Raw genomic sequence first — 19,917 nt, 5'->3', positions numbered from 1 at the left:
TACATATAAAAGCGTTGAGCCCCAGCAGGTACCCCCTCTACACAAGAACCATACGACAAAGACAGAACTAAAGACAGTCCAGAACATTCCCGTGAAAAGGAATAATGTCCCTGCTGTACAGGAGAATTAACTTTGGCCTGCTTGGTTACTGAGATTTGAACCTAGGATGTCACACGTGTGAAGCAGCAAACATTCTACAGTTGCTATACACATGCGCGCGCGCGCGCGCGCACACACACACACACACACACACACGTTTTAATTCTTCCTAAACATTTTGTGATTAGGTCTTACTGTGTGGTCCAAGTGGACCTTAATTTGCAACCCTCTAGTCTCCCGAGTAGCTGCAGTTGCAGCCTGCTTCAACTGGTCTAGCCTTAACTCTCTAAAGGTTTCACGATGGCCTTACATAAGTACAACCCCAGGTACATACCATGGATGAACATCATCTTGGGGCAGTCTTTCAGCACTAGATCTGTGATTCCACAATTCGTCATTGTGACTCCAACAAGATTTTTGGATTTCAATACAAGAACCTACGGCGACAGGAATTTGGGAGTTATGAGGGGGTGTGTGACAATGCTTTGCTTCTTTTAAAGTAAGAGTTTTCACTCTGACAACCTAGAGTCTGTTAACCAAGTTTTCTCCTTAGGATACAGACAGTACAGAAAGGTGGAAACTTGAGTTTCTTGGCAAGAACTGGGCTGGCAGTGGGAAGGGATAGCTTTCTTCTTTACCTGTACATGGTCATCCTCGATCACAGGGTCACTGGTGCTGGTGGACTTATCTGCCGTTCGCTTTCGTTTCATGGCATGACATGGCTTGGTTTTGGCAATTTCTATGAAAAAAAAAATCTAAATTGTATCCTTCTTTGTTTCCTCCCACAGAGCGTACTCAGTCACATATGAAATCTTCATCCTAACTCCCAAATCTCAATTTGGTTGTTGAAATAGTTAGGTGATGTTTCTAAAAGACTGCTGCAAGTCACAACCACCCTTCCTACCTTGAGCATCCATCCCATTCTGTATGCAACTCCCAAATCGTATCCATGTTCCTGGCTGTGGCCTGTGACACAGCCTATTACAGTACTCTGAGGATTTAAACTCATTACTTCCCTACTACAAAAACTTCCCCATGACTGCTGCCTAGTGAGTCTGGTTCAATTCCTGACACTGGAGTAAACGCCTCACTGTACCTCACAGGTACCGATCACTCCACTCTGTCGGCCTCAATCATCTCCTATCATCTATGTCTGAAGCCATTCATCACTCTAGCTTCTTGTGCTCAGGACATCTTTCGTGCCTTCAGGGTTTCAAAGATGACCCACCTTGGTCCTAGTCAATCATCATTTGGTTCTAACAACTTGGTTTGGATATCCAACTAGCATGTAAAGTAAAAGTTGAACCTTTGAGGCAATAACTGTTCTTTCAACATGAATTAAAATGAACCCCGACTGAGAACCTTGGCTCTCGGCACTGCAGGTCATGAGCACCCCCTGTGTCCTGCACCTGTCTAAGAGCTTTCCTTGACTAACTCATTAAATTCTTCTACCAGCACTTTACTATAAGCTGTTTTTAAAAAATCTCCTCATTAAATATACTGGTAAACTGAGTCATGGGAAGGAAGGTACACTAGCTCGCCAAGAAAGATGTAAGTACATACCAAGAGTCAGATCCACTCAATCTGGTTCTAGTCACTAGGTCACCAGACCCACAATATTTTCCAGAGAGGTTTAACCTCAATTGTACTAGTATTTTACTAAAACGTTATAACTTAATTATAAGAACAAATAGAATTCTATTAAAAACCAAGGTCTAAACATAAACCCACACAATCTATTAAGTCTATTACGATGTTGAAAATCTTATTTTTGACACATAGTAGTATGCTAGCAATGTGTACAGCGAGTGATTACAGCTCCGGTGCCAATTCACTAACCATCACTCCTCTAGGTACAGACCCTGCCAGTGCATATCCAAGGCTCAGGAGACATCTTAGAACTAACTAGTCAGCGTGAGAACTAACTAGTCAGCATGAGAACTAACTAGTCAGCGTGTTGTTTTTAAGCCACTACCACATTCTTCTTGGTTGGAACCTGCAAAATTCTATATTCCAAACATCTGTAAGCAGGCGTTTTGTTGTAGGCAAAATGAGAGGTAGTTTTATTCAGCCGATGATATCTTCTTCTGGCAAAAACCTATCTCCGTGACCAAGAGCCAGCCAAATGCAGCACATTTTACCACCAGCAAGATTCAGACGTCTCAGAACTCCTCACGACGTCATCCAAGTGCAAAGAAACCACAGAGGCCTCTTTCTAGCAATTGTCTAGCAGCCAACTACAAGGTCTTCAGCTTCTCCTCTCATGTTCTGATCTCAAGCTTCTCACCGTCTTGACCTGCTCTCTCCCTCCTGTTACTGGCTCTGACACCGTGTTCTGGTTATGCTCCCTGCTGTCTTCTGGGACTAAAGAGGTTTGTGTTTTCCGCAAAATGAAGCAAGTTTATTTGTAGATGATTTTGAGCAAATGTTTCCACGCATACAAGGAAAAGGGAATGTTCACCGCCTAGTAGTATTATTTAGTGTCTTCCTTCCTGTCGGGGACCACGTCTAATGATTTTGTACACTCTTAGTAAGTGGCTGCTACACTTACTAAGGTCCCATCTGTTCGGCCTCACTGTGCATACGACATAGCGCAAGAGGCTGAGGAGAGAATGGCAGACAACACTGTCCCTGTCACGTGCACCTTCTGCTCTACTGGGCAGACAGACAACGAAATAGCATTACAGGTGTGGGTGTCCAAGGTGCTCCAGAAAAAGAGCAGGTCAGGCCAGCCTCAGAGTACCGCGGAGAGCCAGCAACTATGAGAACTGTTTTAGTAGATGTTATTCTTTCTTTCACAGCCACATTAAGTGGTCTGTGGTATTTGTTTCACAAATAAAATACATTTACAAAGTACTGATTTCTTTTCTTCCCTGGAAACCTTCTTAAAAGTAAGTTGGACATTTTCATACTGTCTTAAAAATATTCGGAACTAGTTTATGCACTAAAACAAGTTATCTCAAACAGAAAAATAAAAATGAGGAAAACAGTGGAAAGTGCTAAAGTGAAATTTTTCTTGTTTTTATCTAGGGAATTATTTAACTTCTGAAAAGGTCAGACCACATGACAGATGAGAATACAACAGAAAAAGGAGTAAGAAAAACCCAAGCCAAAACAAAACAAACAAAAAACCCTCAAAGCACAGCAGTTACTACAAATGGTTCATGTTTAAAGAAAAAGTTCTAAAATCAACTGTAAAACTTCACAGAGGGGCTGGAGAGATGGCTCAGCGGTGAAGAGCACTGACTGCTCTTCCAGAGGCCCTGAGTTCAATTCCCAGCAACCACATGGTGGCTCACAACCATCTGTAATGGGATCCAATGTCTTCTTCTGAAGACGGTGACAGTATACTCATATAAATAAATCTTTAAAAAAATTCACAGAAACAGATACCAAATAACTGGACATACATAATCGTTCTTAAATAGGACTCAGTGTTAGACAGATATTTTCATCAGCCAACTTGAAGTTATTACACACTCTGACATAACTGCAGAGGAAATAAAGAGGCACTGAATGAAATGAGAAGCTGACACTGTTTCTCTGAGGCGTATGAGAGCAGGCCTTCTCCAGAGTGATGAACGCTGTCTATCCGACTTCACAGAGCCCAAACCAGGCAACTAAGTCGCACAGGTACAGGGCTGAAGTTCACATTCAGGATGACAAAGACATTAATTGTTGTGTCAGGTGCGGATGTGACTATTAATGTTACTGAGCTAGCCACACACTTCAAAATGACATCATGTCATGCTATACACACTTTTCCAAATGTTTTTAAAAGACTATCACTTACGTCTAATAGTCAAGCTGGAAGAAGAATTTTTATTATGAACAGACCAGAGCTTAGAAAGCACACTCAATCTTCAAATACAACTTGTTTTATATGAACATACACCACTAGGGCTACCTATCTGCACACAGGTTACGTCTTGCACTCAGAAAGCTTACTTTTGTGGGCTCAATGACTCAGAAAGTCAGCTTATTTAGTGAAAAAGTAGGCCATGCCTCTGTTGTGGGACTGGTTTAGGATTTTAAAATTGAGATGCTTAGAGGAAACTCAAATCCACCACTCTACTGGTATATATTAGTAACTTAATAAGGGCAAGACGGATCACCTTAGAGCAGAAACATCAAATGCACGCACGTGTGCATGTGTGTACCATCACCCAACTAATCTGAGGAAAACTCCTTACTTACCTGTCAATGTCCTGCCTAACCTCACTGGGAGCAAAGCAGATTTCAGGAAAAACAAAAACGAAAGCCAATCACTAAACCCAGAGGCGGACCCAGTAATGTACAGGGAACTTCTGCAGCCCAGCACCTCATGCTCCTACCTTCCCCTAAGCACTAGGTCTTCCCGAGACACCCTCAGTGAGGGAAGAAGCAACACCCCCGTGTCTATGCAGGCTCAGGCATCAGAACCAGAATTGCATTAAAGGTGAAATGATTCTCAATTTTCTGGATTCAAAGTATTTTACACTTGTTTCCATCAAAACACTCGTTAAAAATGATTTAAAAGTTTCTATGATCCACAGACCTCCCCAATAGAGTATCATTTCCCATCAGTTAGCTTTTTATAAGGAAACTCCTTTTCCAGCCCTGCCCTGCAGTTGCTATCCCTGGGAGCATTGTCATACCTGACTCAGGTATCAGCGGGACATGGGACAGTCTGCTCCTGGCCCTGGTTAGGGGCCTCCGAGGGTAGTCTTCATTAGACTGCACGTCACAACTCTCAGGCTGGGCGCTCCCCCTCCTGTCCTCACCTGTAGCCCCACAGCCACTCCCATTAGTCCTCTCATCATGTGCTGGGCCTGAAGACCCCCCTTGTGGCAGAGTCCTAAAGGAAAAGGCGGATCTCGTACCATCCGCGCCATTCACAACACAGGCTCTGCTGGTCGAAGGCCGCTCCTCATCAGAACACCTGCTAGTTCTCCTTTGAGACTCCTGGGGCCTGAGACAGCAGCATCTGGGGCAGACAGAGCTCTCTGCATCTCCCTCCTCCATGGCCTCAGAGTCCTCTGACCCACCAGGGGAGCAGACACACTGCCGGGACACATCCACCTCTGGAGGGCTAGGCTCAGAAGAGCCGCCGCTGGTCACCGTCCTTACAAAGTCCGGGCTCTGAGAAGCAGTGCTGGGCGAGCTGGAGTTTCCCACGGTGCTGGCGGCCGTGCTGCTGCAGCTGGGATAAACATCCTTGGTTTTTTTCTTTTCAGAAACATCCCTAGCTGCTTTCATATCAGCTTTGATCTGTTCACTGGTGACCTGACAGCCTTTCTCACAGCTGCTCTCCTCCAGGGGAAACTGCTTCGCCTGGCCCATCTGATGAGAGTTGTTGTACCTCTTTCGAAGTGGAGTCTTGCCTTTTCCACTTACTGCTTCCAGAGAAAGAAGAATGACCCGAGGAAAAGAAAAGATTTCAGTACACATTCTGGACAAAAAGCAAGAGTAAATCTGGAACAGACGAGTCACCTCACGGTGACTACAAACTACTACTACTAACTCAGTGCTACAAAGCTCTGGACCTGTCTCTGGTACTGCCCTCCGGCTTGCCCACCGAAGCCTACTGAGATCTGATTTGGAACCAAGTTCCCGTCCACCCCCCTACCTGTACCCTGCACTTAGCCCAGCGTCTCCCTCAATATAGGCCCGCCTCAGCTTGGGGTGCTGTGCAAACCCTTGGTGTGCCCTACCCTAAGGCCACTACTACAGCAAGGCCTGGAACACCACGACCTAGGTTTTCTACCTGACTTCAACCAGACTAAAGGCTTTTAAGGACAGCCGGAACCTGACCCTTCACAGCACATACAAGGCCGTACAGCACAGCAAGGCTCTATGACTACAGAACAGAGCAAGCAATGAAGGCTGCTTTCTGGCCAGCAGACTTTAGTTGCCTGATTTAGAAATTAAATTTTCTAGGAAAAATTCTGTTAGTCAGTTGGTCCCATTCCTCCTATATTTTACTTTCCTTAAAGCTTCTTTTAAGCCACAGTATATTATTTGAATTTTAAAAAGAGTGAATTTAAAAAGTGAATAATCAGCCAGTGGCAGTAAGTCCAAGAAACCCAAGCTTTCCAAATTAAGATTAAATATGATTTAGGTACAGCGTTAACTGTTTACTGAACATTGAAACATGCTAAGGAGTAAAGAGGAAATGAGCACACAGTTTAGAAAAAGTATAGTGTGAATAAAGTACCCTTTGCTAAGAGCAGCGAGTACACAGTTCTGAGAAGAGGAGGAGAAGCTGGGTGAGGAAGGACTGTGACCGGAGAGAGAGGGCACGATGGCTACTCAGGAAGGCACATAGAATAAGGGGCTGCCAGGGATGGAAGGGAAGCCAGGAATTACTTCAAAACAAAACAAACACCAGCATATTTTAGGGAGCCGGAGACATAGCTCAATGGCCGACTGCTTTCCTTGCAAGATGAAGGTCTAGGTCCAAACCCTTAGCACCACCACAACCCCACATAAACAAAGGAAAACCCCGAATTCCCGTATTTCAGGACTCCCCCGAGTACGACAGCAGCCACCAGAATCAAACTACACCTGGACAGAGTATCGGCTGCTGAGTGACCACTGACGACCTCATCCCAAGCTACCTGAAGCCCCACTACGACTCCTCATGCTCACTGCCCTCCCACACCTCTCCGCCCTCCTCCCCACGGCAGCACGGCCCACTCTCCTGCTTAGCCTTTGCCTTCCTTGCTTCCTGCACGTCAGACGTGTAAGCTGCACTGTACGTTACAGAGCACACACATCGCGGAGAGTCGGTGGGATGGTTCTGAAGCTGCCCACCTACAGACAGAGTAGGGCATCCTCTCACCTGCGGTTTCCCTGGGCTGTCCTGAGTCTCCGGTTTTTTCTTCCCGTTCTGAGTAACGCCGAGCACCATTCTTAGGAATCCAGACTTCTTGGAGTTCTAGACTGTCTTCTTCATCATCGCTCTCTGAATCGTGAACAGCAATTGGTGTTGGTTTTACTACACGCTGTAGACCACTAGGTCCTAAAACAAAAAGCACAAGACTAAGAATACTTTTTGCTTGAGAAAAACTCTAACGGAAAGAGTACTGTGGGTCACAGATCTGGGGTCACAGAGATGCTTTAGGCAGGGTAGCCTCTGTCAGAGACTAAGCTACACAACTTCCCAATTTTGCAAATGTATGAGCCAAAGCAGAGAAGAAAAAGCTCAGAATGCATGGAGCGAGGACCTCGCGTGGCCCTTTGGTAGTGGATGGACGCCTGTGTAGACCATGTAATAGCACAACCTCGGACCTTCCTCTTCTGCCCTGATCCTGACAAGTGACTGACATTAGTACGACTAACAAAACGCAGGCTGCAAGGCCTCCGATGTGCCTTCCCGCATCACACTGTACAAAGCTAACCAACCCCCAGTAAGTCTGCGGGGTGAGTGACTGCATCAGTAACAAGGTATCATGACAGCAAATCAGGAAGGGCAGTGCTGCACTCTAACCTCAGACTGTGCCTTGTACTCTAAGTAATGCTGGGCCACAGCACTCACCTCTGAAGAACTTTCCCATCGTAAGGCAAAGAGCTGACCAAGGTCATTTAAGGCCTATGGCACTATCCTGCCATTGGAGACAGAGCCTAGGTTTTGGTCCACTTACTAACCCAGATCAGCCTTGGCCTTGCCCCTCTTCCCCTCTGAAAGGTCAGAGTACAAGCACTTTGTTTTTTTTTTTTTTAATTTAAGTTAAAAAAATTTTATTGAGACTTTAATAAATGGGCATTTACTCACATCATTTTCACACGTCTCTTTTGACCTCTCACGTTTATGACTTGTTATGCAAACACACACACACACACACACACACACACACAGCTTGCTGTGTGCACTGAACACTGCTAATGGGATTATTTCCCTAACAATCTGACTGCTTCTTTTCTATATGCACACATGAGACGGTGAAACATAAGAAGGCGGTTGTTGGCTGCAGCTGGAAAGACCAAAGTAAAATACAAAACAAAACAAAATGAAACAATAACGTAGGACGCAGCGACGAGCGATGATTTCTAACCCTTGTTCTCAGTACTTCCTGTTCTCCGTTGCGCTCGGCTGTGATGGCCTAAGGACGGATGCAGAGACTGACAAGCTTACCTGCTTGCTCCTCATCGGCATCCACAGGCAGAACTCCCTGGTGAGCTGGCACACCGCTTCCACTCTCGGCCACCACCTCTCCATCGTCCTGGACCATGTCCTCCATGTCATTCAGTGCTTAAATAAAAATAAAGTAAAAACTAAAGAAAACACAAACACCTACGATGCAGGCAAGACTGCGGCAGTGCTGAGAACAGAACACCCTGTCGTGGGGAGGCCCTGCCTTTAGAAGAGCAGCTGATAACAGGAGAGACAAGGAAGTGGCCGGCTAATCACAGAAGAGGAGATCACAGGTAAGAGCAGGGAAAGTCACAGTTGAGACAAGGGACCGTAGTCATCCCTGCAGGGACAGCGGGATGGTGTCTCCCTTAAGGAACTTGCTGGGTGATGATGACGGCCATCTCAGAACAATAATAAGGTCTGTCACATCCAGGCTATACCGAGCACGCAAACCCCTAGTCCTGAGGCTAGGCTGCCATCTATTGATCAGTGCATGGCAAAAATCACTAATAAACTACAGAGAGTTTATAAAACTACATGGCATCTAAATGCTGGACGTTTTTCAGTGTTCACTACACCCTGAGTGGGCCAATGAGAACGTGTGGTTTTATTCTCACACTATTCCACAGGATAAGTCCCATGAAAAGTTTAAGAGCTGCAACTTATAACCACTAATAACAGGCGACTTCATCAGGTGTTCACAAAATGAAGTGTAAAGTCTCTCAAGGCAACATGCAAGACATTTAATCTAGCAACATCATACTTCCCAAAAAATTCTCTGGCTAATCTCAGTTTTGAGTCCTAACAATATCAGTACTGAATACAATAACGAGATTTTGCAACAAAAGGTATTCTCTCCTCTCTGCTGAGCTGTGGGCACACACTTTCCACTGCCCTTATCACCACATCGTGTTTATAGGATTTGCATAGTTCTGCACTAAAGTAAGAACTTCCCAGAGATAATTTATGTCTTTCAAATCTGTGTTTCTATGGTGGCTGTGACCTACACAACGTGATTCTTGGACATGTCAAACAGACAACATGTACTTCACATGATCTGATCTCGTCTTTACACTTCATTGTATCTCTTGGAGTTTGGGTCAGGAGACTGATTTGACTCTAAGCTTACAGATCTATGAGTCTGTGTGTGCAAATAAGAAAGCTTAGAGCCATCTTTGGCCTCATTTACTTAAAAAAGTGGAAAGCTCAATAGAGTTGGCACTAACGATGCGATTCTAAATGACAAAGAATAAGGAGAGGCGGGGAGAGAAGGGAGAGGATCAAACCGAGTAGGAATGCTAAATGAGGTTGAGGTAAGAGCAGAAGAATGGCTAGAGACCCTGAGAAGAAAGGATCCTATCAAAAGCTGAGCTGTCAGATGACCACCGGGCTTCAGAGTCAATCTAACGACTTTGCTGAGACAAAAAGAAAAGTCTGTAGAGAACTCTTTGGTCAGGAATCTATGTTTACAAGATGCCTTCAATTACAAGTCTTCCCATAGGCACAGGACACCTATTTCTTAATATCTACAATGTCTATGGGAGTAGACAAAAGAAAGACAAAGATGGCTGCAGGAATTATTTTTCTAGTTTTGAGAAATCAACTGAGAAGCTAGAACACCTATAAGGAAACTGCCACTGCTCCTCCCTAGAAGGGTACGTAGAAGGAAACCCTCGGTACATGGGTTGTCACAGCAGCTGCTCTATAACTACTAAAGAATTGGGCAGGACTTCTCTCAATTGGAATGAGCACATGCACTTTCTCTGCTGCACAGTTGTGAAGATTTAGTTTGTTGAACATGACTACGGCTGGTGCTCACGTCTTTCTTCATTTCAGTAGTCTGGGAGGCTGTTTTGCCACAGACCTCAGAGCTGACTCAGTTAAAGTAATGGCTAATGCTGCCGTGTGCCCTAATCCCAGGATCCATCAGTCTCTCCACTCTCTAATGCTCCTATAGATTTCTGTGTGTGGAAAAGAGTGACGAGCTCAAAAGGAACGACGGGACCGGACAAGCCAAAGAGAAATCCATTTGTCTCTGGAGCTCATGAAAGATCTGAATTACCATCGGCTGCAAACTGTGCCTCTCCCTGTTGTAGGTCTTGACGGAAGTCATTGTCGTCATCCGAGTCGTCTGGGTGATGGTGATTGTTGTCATGGATGTTGGCGTTGTTATTCTGAGCATTATTATCATTGTCATTGTTGGAATTCTGGTTGCTGACAAGCGCGGAGGAAACCCCAATTCCAGTTCCTGCACTCAGACCTACTCGAGCACAGCCCTAGGGAAAACCAAACCATGTGCTTATTAATTTGGGATACAACTCACAACACGCCATTAGTAACCTCTCATCTTTACATAAGGGCTAGTATTTAAAAGTACAACTTAAGAAAATGCTTTCAAGTACATATAAAGGGATCGTTCAAGGCTCACAACATTTCAAGCAAGAAAAGCACTACTGGCCTGATTCTCGAGCATCAGGTGCACACTGGGAAGGTCTGTGTGACAGCACATGACCAATAAGTGCTTTAGCTGGGAACTGAAAACAGGTTTTGCGACCTCAAGTCCTATGCTTTTCCAGTTCTAACAAACTGTTAACAGTGAGACCAGAGTCACAGCACCACAGAGCACCATGAGAAGAGTTCTATGCGTGGGGCAGCTGTAAAATGACGTTTTATACAACCAAGAGACCTTGGATTGTTTAAGACATAACTTATTAGGAGATGGCAGCAAAGTAAAGCATTTCCGAAGTAAATATCTACTCCTCAGACCCGACTGCCTGCTGAGCAGCTTCTGAGTTAGGAGAAGCCTCTGTCCTACGGCAGACAGACTGGCAGCCTCATCTCTACCCAACCCTTAGTTACAAGGAGGCAGTATCTTGTTTTTCCTTTCCCTTCTCTGAAGAGCCCCTAAGCAATATTCACTGATAACACCAAGAGGCCACCCACTATTATAAACAGTATACATTCACTGAAGATGGGACTTTAAAGAAGTTACAACTATGTAACAGCGTAAAGGCACACTTGTTAAGAAGAAATACATCGTGTATCAGAATGGACTGAAATGAACACAATACATAAACTTCTCCCAACTGTGATTTACCTTGGGTGGCTCACGAAACATCTGGTCCAGCGAAATAAACTCCAGGCTGGGCAATAATTCAACAAACTGGCCAAAAGAATCCAGCTTCAAAGCATGGCAGCGGACGAGGTTGATATCAACCAGTCGGGTCCATCTAGAGTGGTCTGTTCAAAACGACACGACAGAACGTACTCAAGTAACTGAGGAATTTTTGCTGCAGATCACAAAAGACTTTCCTTTCAATCCTTTTTCTCTGAGTCACTTTTCCTTGCTTCATGGTCTTTAAGGCTTGATGACTCTCTCCTATGATGCTTCCAAAGCTAAATTCACTGTGATTAATACATGGCACAGGAAACACTGAGGTGAAACTAAGGTGGTCCTGCTTTAAATGCCATCCCTTCATCAGCCTACATGCCTTTAAGCAACAGGACACTGGGTAAGGCAAGCATGGTACATTCACTTAGTCGGACAGACGCACCTACTTTGACAGAACGAGAAGAACTATATGCTTGCTTAGATGGACAGCTCTCCCGAACATACTTAGTACGAAAAGTAAGGCACAGGACAGTGTACACATAGGAAGATCTGTCTGTCTATAAATCACTTTAAATGCTACAAATGTATAGGATGTAATATGCACAAGTAATTTGTCCAGAAGAATGTATAAGAAACTGTTGACGATGGTTACCTTGAGAAGAGGAGACTTTTCATTTTGTACCTTTCTGCACTGTCTGAAATTTATCAAGTGCGTGTATTACTTTAATTTAAGTGTTAACAGGAGTTCTGAATGATGGGATTATAAGCCATTTTTGGTTTTCTTCTTTATACTCTTCTGTATTTAAGAAAAACAAACCAAAAACCCAATAAATGTTATTTTTTAAAGTGATCTATACCTGCTATATACTAAAATTCCTAAATTCCAGTAACATGTGGGCCACTGATAGGTGAGGTATAGCCACTGTGCTATGTGTCATCTCAGAAGAGGCTCAAGAGCACTGAACAGTCCTGCTAGCGGCTCCGCAATGAGTGCAGACGGGGGTGGCACCCGCTCTGACAGCAGGGGCCAAGGGCTCAGTAAGAGGTTGCAAGGGTCTTTGTGTGGTTGAAGTAGGAATCACAAGAAACTCAGCCTCAATTGCTCGTCTACTTAGAGCCCTGTGAACACTGACAGTTAAAGGCTATAGAGAGCATCCCTTTCAGGGAAGATGAACTTGCAGCATAAGGAAAAACATCAAGTACAGAATTCGCTTGCATAAACGATGGGGTAGGCGGGAAAAGTCGAGACAAAATAGGACTTCTGGTCAATAAAAGCTTTCACTTCAGCTTAGAGTTTCAGAAGTCACGTAAGGACGAGTTTAGAAATTTGCCCACACTGTCTTTCCAGATGCTGTGCCATCTTAAGGTAATTCTCAAGGGAACAATGGCCTAGGTGCTGGGCTGTGACCCTTAGTCTTCTGTGAAAAGACATGCATATGAAGACCAGGGCACTGAAATCTAAAACTGGGGCAGTGCAAACTTCTATGCTAAGAGCTTTAAAAACTGAAGCAGGCACTGAATAGATTTCCAGCTCACTGAATGGTTCTCAGAACTTATACGAACAATCCACGTAAGATACATGTACATAAAATATCTACATTAGGAATATAATCATATCACATAAAGAGGCATATTGTTATTTCCCTGCCAAAAAATATAGTGGAATTTCCAAGTCTACAGTACCTGAGATCCAATTATATGGGTTGTGTAGATGAGGACAGTTATAAATCGCCAGATACTTGATACAGGAGAAAACCTCGTTGACTGCCTTCATCCCGATATCGGTAATGATACCAGGATTTTCTACCACATCAGCCAAACCATACTTCACCAAATCTGCATTCGCCATTCTGCCTAGAGAGAAATCAATGTCAAAGAAGGTCTCAGTGTCATGGAGTGCTGACAACTTTGTACCTTATCCTCTCATGTGACTAAACTGCTCAACCATTGGTCATCATCAGCCTGGCTTCAAATTTAAAGTCAGTGTTCAGAATATATGGTAGCATTCTCAGAAGAACAAGAATCTGTGTTAAAAATCAGGGATAGCTGATAGGATAAATAATATTCAACTGTTTAGAAAGAGGAAAAAGTGTAACAGAGATGTATTGGTTCATACAACTATGAAGTTTTAATCTTATCTTTTAAAAAAAAAGAGCCAAAATGCCCTCTTCTGGTGTCTGAAGACAGCTACAGTGTACTTATATATAATAAATAAATAAATCTTCTAAAAAAAAAAAAAAAAAAAAGAACCAAAACCATAAAAAAGAAAGTCTCATGTATATATATAATAGCATATGTGAATATATGTATGTATACATATATGTATATTATATAAATATTATAAAGATCAAGTTTTTGAACTCTGATGTGGCCATGGGAAACTAGGACCAGGTTTCACTAAGGAGCCCACAGCATAGGTGATAGGTGTCTACCTGTCCCCTGAACTGGATTCTAATTCAGACACATCGCACTGGTCAGGCAACAATCTTGAGGGAGGGCCAAGGGAGGGAGAGAAGATATGTAAATCATCCTAAATCATATCACGGGACCCACACTTCATCTCTTGCATATCTCTCTTCCGTAAGGTTGGTCCTCACTCGTCAGGACAGTTAACTCTTTGAGCGATCGTCTGTTCCTTCGTGTGTCGTCAGTATGTGGGTGGTACTAGGAAGAATTACCACACACGGGCTAGATTCCTTCAAAGTAACTGAGCAACCTGCAAAGAAAACTCACGGGGCCTTCCAGGAACCGTCTTGAGCAATAGAGCAAGGTGTATCTTTAGCCTGAACTACGTGGAAATGTGTGTTAACCCATCAGTCCACCCCAAGCACTACTTACTGCATTAACTCTCCACATAGCTCACACTCTACCCACCATCAGCATTTGCTGGTATTTCCTGCAGAAGTCACCTTACCCCATCCTAAACATCAACCTCCTTGCTACTTTTTGGACTTGAAGACTGCATTCTCCCTTATGATGAGTAAAATCTTGAACTGACTCTATTTATTAGGTGCTGTCCACCCAAATGCCCCACTGTAAAAGGACAAATGCATGTCCTGCCTTTAATGCAAGCCATCCCTGCCTGAGGCTTTCTACTGCCTTTAATTCTTAAAACCCTGATACACCAGGCATTCATTTCTGTTCCTTTTCTCCTCCTTTTTAGCTTACAGGGCAGCTAAAGGTAAAAACCACTACTTACTGACTACCTCAAGTATTAAAGATGGCTATAAATGTATTTTGGCTTTGCTGTTACTTGGAGATGGCCTCAAGTAGCCTAGGATGGTATCTCGCTTGTTATTTACCAAAGGATGATCTTGCATTCCTAATTCTCCTTCCTTCCTTTCCTGTGCCACCAAACTTGGCTGTATTTATCATTTTTCAATGTCTGCTCAGAGCCATTCAAGAGGAAAGCAGGGAAGTCCTTAAATATCTTATTATACAATCTTATGACTAACAACAGGCAACTCTCTATTCTCTCTCTGTCTCCTCTCCCGACCCCCCCACCCCTATTCTAGAACTTAAGTCTGTATTTCTGAGTTTCCAACCTGATCGGTGCCCACAACTGCATGTGAACGAAGACTCCTTCTCTAAGTATTCCTCGGGTCCCTGAGTCCCAGCCACCTTTATTCTAGGACACAAGAGCATCAGTTTAACAGTATGTTCACCGCCTGATCTAACCTTAGTAACTGCTAGAGAACAAAGGTGGTGTTTCTATTTTAGCCATTTTGCCGGACAAAGAAAATGACTTGACTTCCACAAGAAAATCCCATTCCGTCACCTTCCTGCTTCGAGCTATGAATCACTAAGACGGCAGATGAAATGAGCAAGAATGAGCGCTGACCACTTCTCCTCTCCATTTTCTGCCTGGTGTGTATGGGTACCTCCGTATGCCGTGGTGCTCACGGGGAGGTCGGAGGACAGTCTCTGGTGTCAGTCTTTGTTTTCTGTACTCTTTGAGATAGGGTTTCTTGCTTTGATGCAATGGCAGGCTAGCTGTTATGAGAACACCTAGGGACTTGCCTGTTTATACCTCCCCCCATCTAAAGGAAAGCTGGATTATAGATGGATTCTTAAGACATGTGTTGCCTCATCCAGCTTTAGTCGGTTCTGGGAAACTCGAGTCCTCATGCAGACCTGGCAATCACTGTAGCCACTGACCCAGCTCCCTAGCCTGTGTCCCTCTTAAAATGGCCTGTAACCTAACACTAATCCTTACAGACTCCCTGGCAGTCTACAGAGAAGCAGAGTCCATATTTAGGCAGGTTGAATAGTCTAAAAATGGAAGGGCTTATAAAAGAACCTTCTAAGTATGAAACAAATTGCTTTGAAAAGTATGAAATAATGGTAGTCAAGAAGTAGTGTTTATATCCTACTGAAAACATGTGGTGAGGTAAGAGAAATACAACAGGGCAGAACTGGTGTAAACACAGGAAGCGCCCGCCTAACCCTGCAAGTGGTTTTAACAACAGGTAAGCCATCAGGAGACCTAAGGGTGGCTATCCCAAGGATAGGGCATTGTTAAGCTATAGATCTTCAGAGCAAAAAGTCCTATAAGAACAGATTCTGACATAAGGGGCATCAGTACACCGATGCTACACAAACAGGATACTAGCAGCTTCTTTCATAACTAGAAAAGTTGGATAAGAAAAGGGTTAATTTTCTATGAAACCATTCTACTATCTTAACCTCTTAATGATGTTCTGATAAAACCTCATAGTTTTCAAGCTAGAGATTAAAAGTGGTTCTGCTATCAAATTGGCTATAAATGGGTGCTTCGATTTTTTTAAAAAAGAATCCTGCACGTATACTAATGAGAAGCTCAAAGACAAAGAAGAAGAAAAAGCAACAAACAAAAGCGCAACCGCTGTACTAACTCTGAAAGGAACAAGGAGGGGAGGCATGGGTTCCGTCCAGGACTGTCCTATGCTTTGACCTAGGCTGCCTTGGTCAACAGTATTTTACCTTTCTATGTTCTCTAATGCATGTTAGATCCAAAGGAAATACAAAAACCATCTGCTATGCCAGTGGATGTTCAAGAGTGTTTATAAACTACCTGACAAAAGATTAATTCTTGATAAAATGAAAACACACAGTTGTTGTACATTGTAACTATCTTAGAAATGTCATGTGGGGAGAAAGTTTGAATAATGAATCTGACTGACTTGAATTCAGCCCTAAGGGATGAGCTCCTAATTGTTAATGCACACCCAAAGTGTTATCAAGCCAGCATCAATACCGTAGAACGGATACTAACCACTGTGTGCTCACAGTGTCTGCCAAGTCCAGACCCCCAGCTGGCTTATTATGGAAATGAAAAATATGTGCAAATGGGACCTCATCTGAGGAAACCGTCAAGAGCTCCAACGAATGTGACAGATCGAATTCAACAAACGGAACTGGGACGGACATTCTGAGAAGATGAAGCAGAATCAGAAAGAAACGTGGACAATAGAGTGAGGACAACTGCAAACCCAGATAAAGGTTTTCTTCACCCAGTGTTCATCACTGCAGCCCAAATGGCATGCTCACACCAGTGGCCACGTGACAGAGGAACTCAGTCCGTGAAGTAAAACAATTCTCCAACATATGCAAGCCCAAGACACTAGATTGGCTTAGAGTCAAGAAAGTAAGTCACAGAATATTCATCGTTCAGTACTGAGTATATCACGCATGTTTTCCACAGCACATCCAGGTAATAAAGCATGATGTCTTACTCTGTAGCAAGAACTCATCTACATATCCCAGATGAAGGGTTTCAAATTGGGGAAACTCCAATTCTGCCATCTTCAGGGCAGAAAAGACACCATCTTTGGTTAAAGAAGGCTGGATGCGAACTTCATGTAACCTACAAACAGAAAAACACGTTAAAGGAAAACAATGGACTCAGAGACTTCCTGAAAACAGAACTTAGAATTAAGTTTATAATTTTACAAAAGTTACCACAGGTATCAAGAATGTTTCTCTCTTTCCATTAAAATACATACATACAACAACAACAAAAACCAACCAAACAAAACCTGAGATTTCTCTTTTCGAGTGCAACCTCACACTAGGCAGTATACTTAGCTATTCAACTAGTAACAATAAATCATACAGCAAGAATCCTAGAACCTGCCAGGAACCTCCTTTTCTCCTAAGAACTTCCTTAAGGATGACCTAAGTGAGGGGTAGAGCTGGCCGACAGCTCGGTGAGGACCACTGGCTATGCAGGGCTGACGACCCGAGTCATTAGACTCAGTCTGAAGAACCCACAGTGGAAAGTGGGAATTGGCGACCCAAAATTTTGTTCTCTGTGTATCCTATGCTGGTATCTAACAGTTTTCTTATGCTAGTGTTAATGCTTTACTTTTAATAAAGGAAACATGTCTGTGATATATAAAAACACTAAGTTAAATTTAGAAACACTCATGTTTTATTTTTAATAGTCTACTAATGGTATATATACTGGCAAAAATTTTTAATAAACGAATAAAAATTCAACTTAAGGAAAATATAAAAATATAAGTAGAGATAGCCCTCTAAGAGGAAGGAAATAGCTAATGTAATATAAAGTGTTATGAAGACACATTTCAAAGATTACAGACATTGCAACATTGCAAAGGCTGATTTAAGACAGATTTCTGACTAGGAAGTATATCATTAACTAAGACAATTTAGAAAACTGTACAAATGGAGAATGGCTAAGGAATGGGTTCAGATACCAGTGTCACCAACGTCTGTGCACACTACACTCAGGACTGCTTTCCTCTGTAGTGACACTATATGTCCTTCCAGGGCTGACCCGCCTAGAGCGCAGGTCAAAGGGCTGCGGTTCTGAAGTCAGACAAACATGGAGTGATGCTGCCTGCTCCTGACATAGTTCCTTTGTGGATTAGATTCAAATGAGACAATCAAATCGATACACACGTACATACGCCTACATTAGCTCCCAAGTTTTCTAAACTTCTAATTGTAGAACAAGAAAATATAAGTAAAGTTAGACATACCTTCTGGCAGCAGTGATGATGAGGTAACCAAGATCTACTTCAAGGGCATTCTTGCAAGCTCCTAAGACAATAGTGTGCAAATTCCTAAAACCACCTGATTAAAGAAAAAAGGAATAGAAATAAACATTCTCTGACTGCGGACCTTTTGGAAAAGGAGCCTTAGAAAGCATTCCTTGTTTAAAGGTAAATACTTTGTTGCTACAATCGAATTACCTCAAGGTGAATTATTCCTAGTGGTTACTCCCCAAAACAGATACTCACTCTGGAAACAGACTTTGAGCATCTGAACACTTCAAGAGTTAAGACAAAGAAAATGCTGTAAAGCCACAGGAAGTACAGACAGACTGCCACCTGCTGGTCAAATCCTGAACCGCCAGAGACTCATGGAACAAGACAGCCCTGCTTTAACTTGTTTTCATGGTTGACTGCTCAAATTTCGTTTTAATTAATTAATCAATTAACTTCCTGTACCAGTGCACACACCCGTGTGGGAGCCAGAGGTGCTTTTATTTCTTGTCACCTTATGCTTTAAGACACGGTTGGTCTCTCACTGAGACTAGACCTTGCCATTTTGGCTACATTGGCTGGTCATCGTCTGTCTCCACCTCCTAGTGATGGCTCGTGTAACCTGGGTCTTCTGATTGCTGGGCCAGGTCCAGCTTGGTTGTATAGCAAGCGCTTTCCCCACAGAGACATTTCTGCAGCCCCTTTCTTTTGTTGAAAGAAAGTGAACACCAAAAGGAAGGGCAGCAGACAAAAATCATTAATGTCTAGCAAAATGATTTCACTTGAACACAAAGTCACCAGGCACGTACGTTTTGTGTTTGGTTTCACTGACCAAACGCTGCTATGTGACTTCACCGGAGTGCTGTGGGTGGCTCTCCGTTTGCTCCCTTGCACTGTGCAGAGCAGTATGTGAATATGCCACATTTTAATTACCTATGTCATGAATGATCGATGTCTGGCGGTCCTCTTTGGGAGTCCATTAGCAACAATGCTTCTATAAACATACCTCACATGCATTTCTGGGTAAGCAAACATTCTTTTCTGTTGGGTTTAAAGCCAAGAGACAACTGTTGTGTGTATGGCCAATGTTAGCAGATGACGTCTACCACCATTATAGGGTATAGGCTATCAGCCTTATTCACTCTTGCATTGTCCTGATGGTGCACACCAGCCAACACTACTGTCTCTCATACCAATACCGTCAGCGCTTCTGTGGCACACGGTAGCTTTAAATTGTACTTCCTAAGTCTTGTGGAAGTGCGTCTCTTTTCTTTGTTCCATGTTTACCGGTCGTGTGGATAAAGTCCTATGTGAAGATTGTGTTAGCCCTTTCCCGTTTCCCTGCTGGGACGCCTGCCTGTTTCTCAATTTCAAGGATTCCTTATATATTCTTAACACAAGCCAGCTGTCAGAGCGATCCATACTCAAGATGTCTTCCCGCTCTGTGTGCAGACCGCCTTTCACTCTTAGTCATGTCGTAATCATGACCTACAGCATCTGTTGGCTCTCTTCAGGCCTTCTCTCTAATGGACTGTGGGCTTCTTCACTCTTTTGATTTTTATCTCCTTTACTGAAATAAAAATTAAGGTAACACTGCT

At 43.3% G+C, this 19,917-nt stretch overlaps 1 protein-coding gene across 1 annotated transcript in view; it reads right to left on the bottom strand.

Moving 5' to 3' along the window:
• Window positions 1–19,917, bottom strand: part of Fbxo38 (F-box protein 38) — a 46,794-nt gene that overhangs the window by 6,472 nt on the left and 20,405 nt on the right. The window contains 10 exon segments of the mRNA XM_032889528.1: window positions 434–536; window positions 738–838; window positions 4,737–5,477; window positions 6,923–7,102; window positions 8,216–8,332; window positions 10,278–10,491; window positions 11,313–11,455; window positions 13,011–13,181; window positions 17,042–17,172; window positions 18,314–18,407. Of these exon segments, the coding sequence (XP_032745419.1) occupies window positions 434–536; window positions 738–838; window positions 4,737–5,477; window positions 6,923–7,102; window positions 8,216–8,332; window positions 10,278–10,491; window positions 11,313–11,455; window positions 13,011–13,181; window positions 17,042–17,172; window positions 18,314–18,407 (1,995 nt within the window).

The sequence above is a fragment of the Rattus rattus genome, chromosome X (assembly GCF_011064425.1).
Source record: "Rattus rattus isolate New Zealand chromosome X, Rrattus_CSIRO_v1, whole genome shotgun sequence".
Classification (NCBI taxonomy): Eukaryota; Metazoa; Chordata; class Mammalia; order Rodentia; family Muridae; genus Rattus; species Rattus rattus.
The sequence above is the reverse complement of the archived record's forward strand: the minus strand, read 5'-3'. Positions and strand labels throughout refer to the sequence as shown.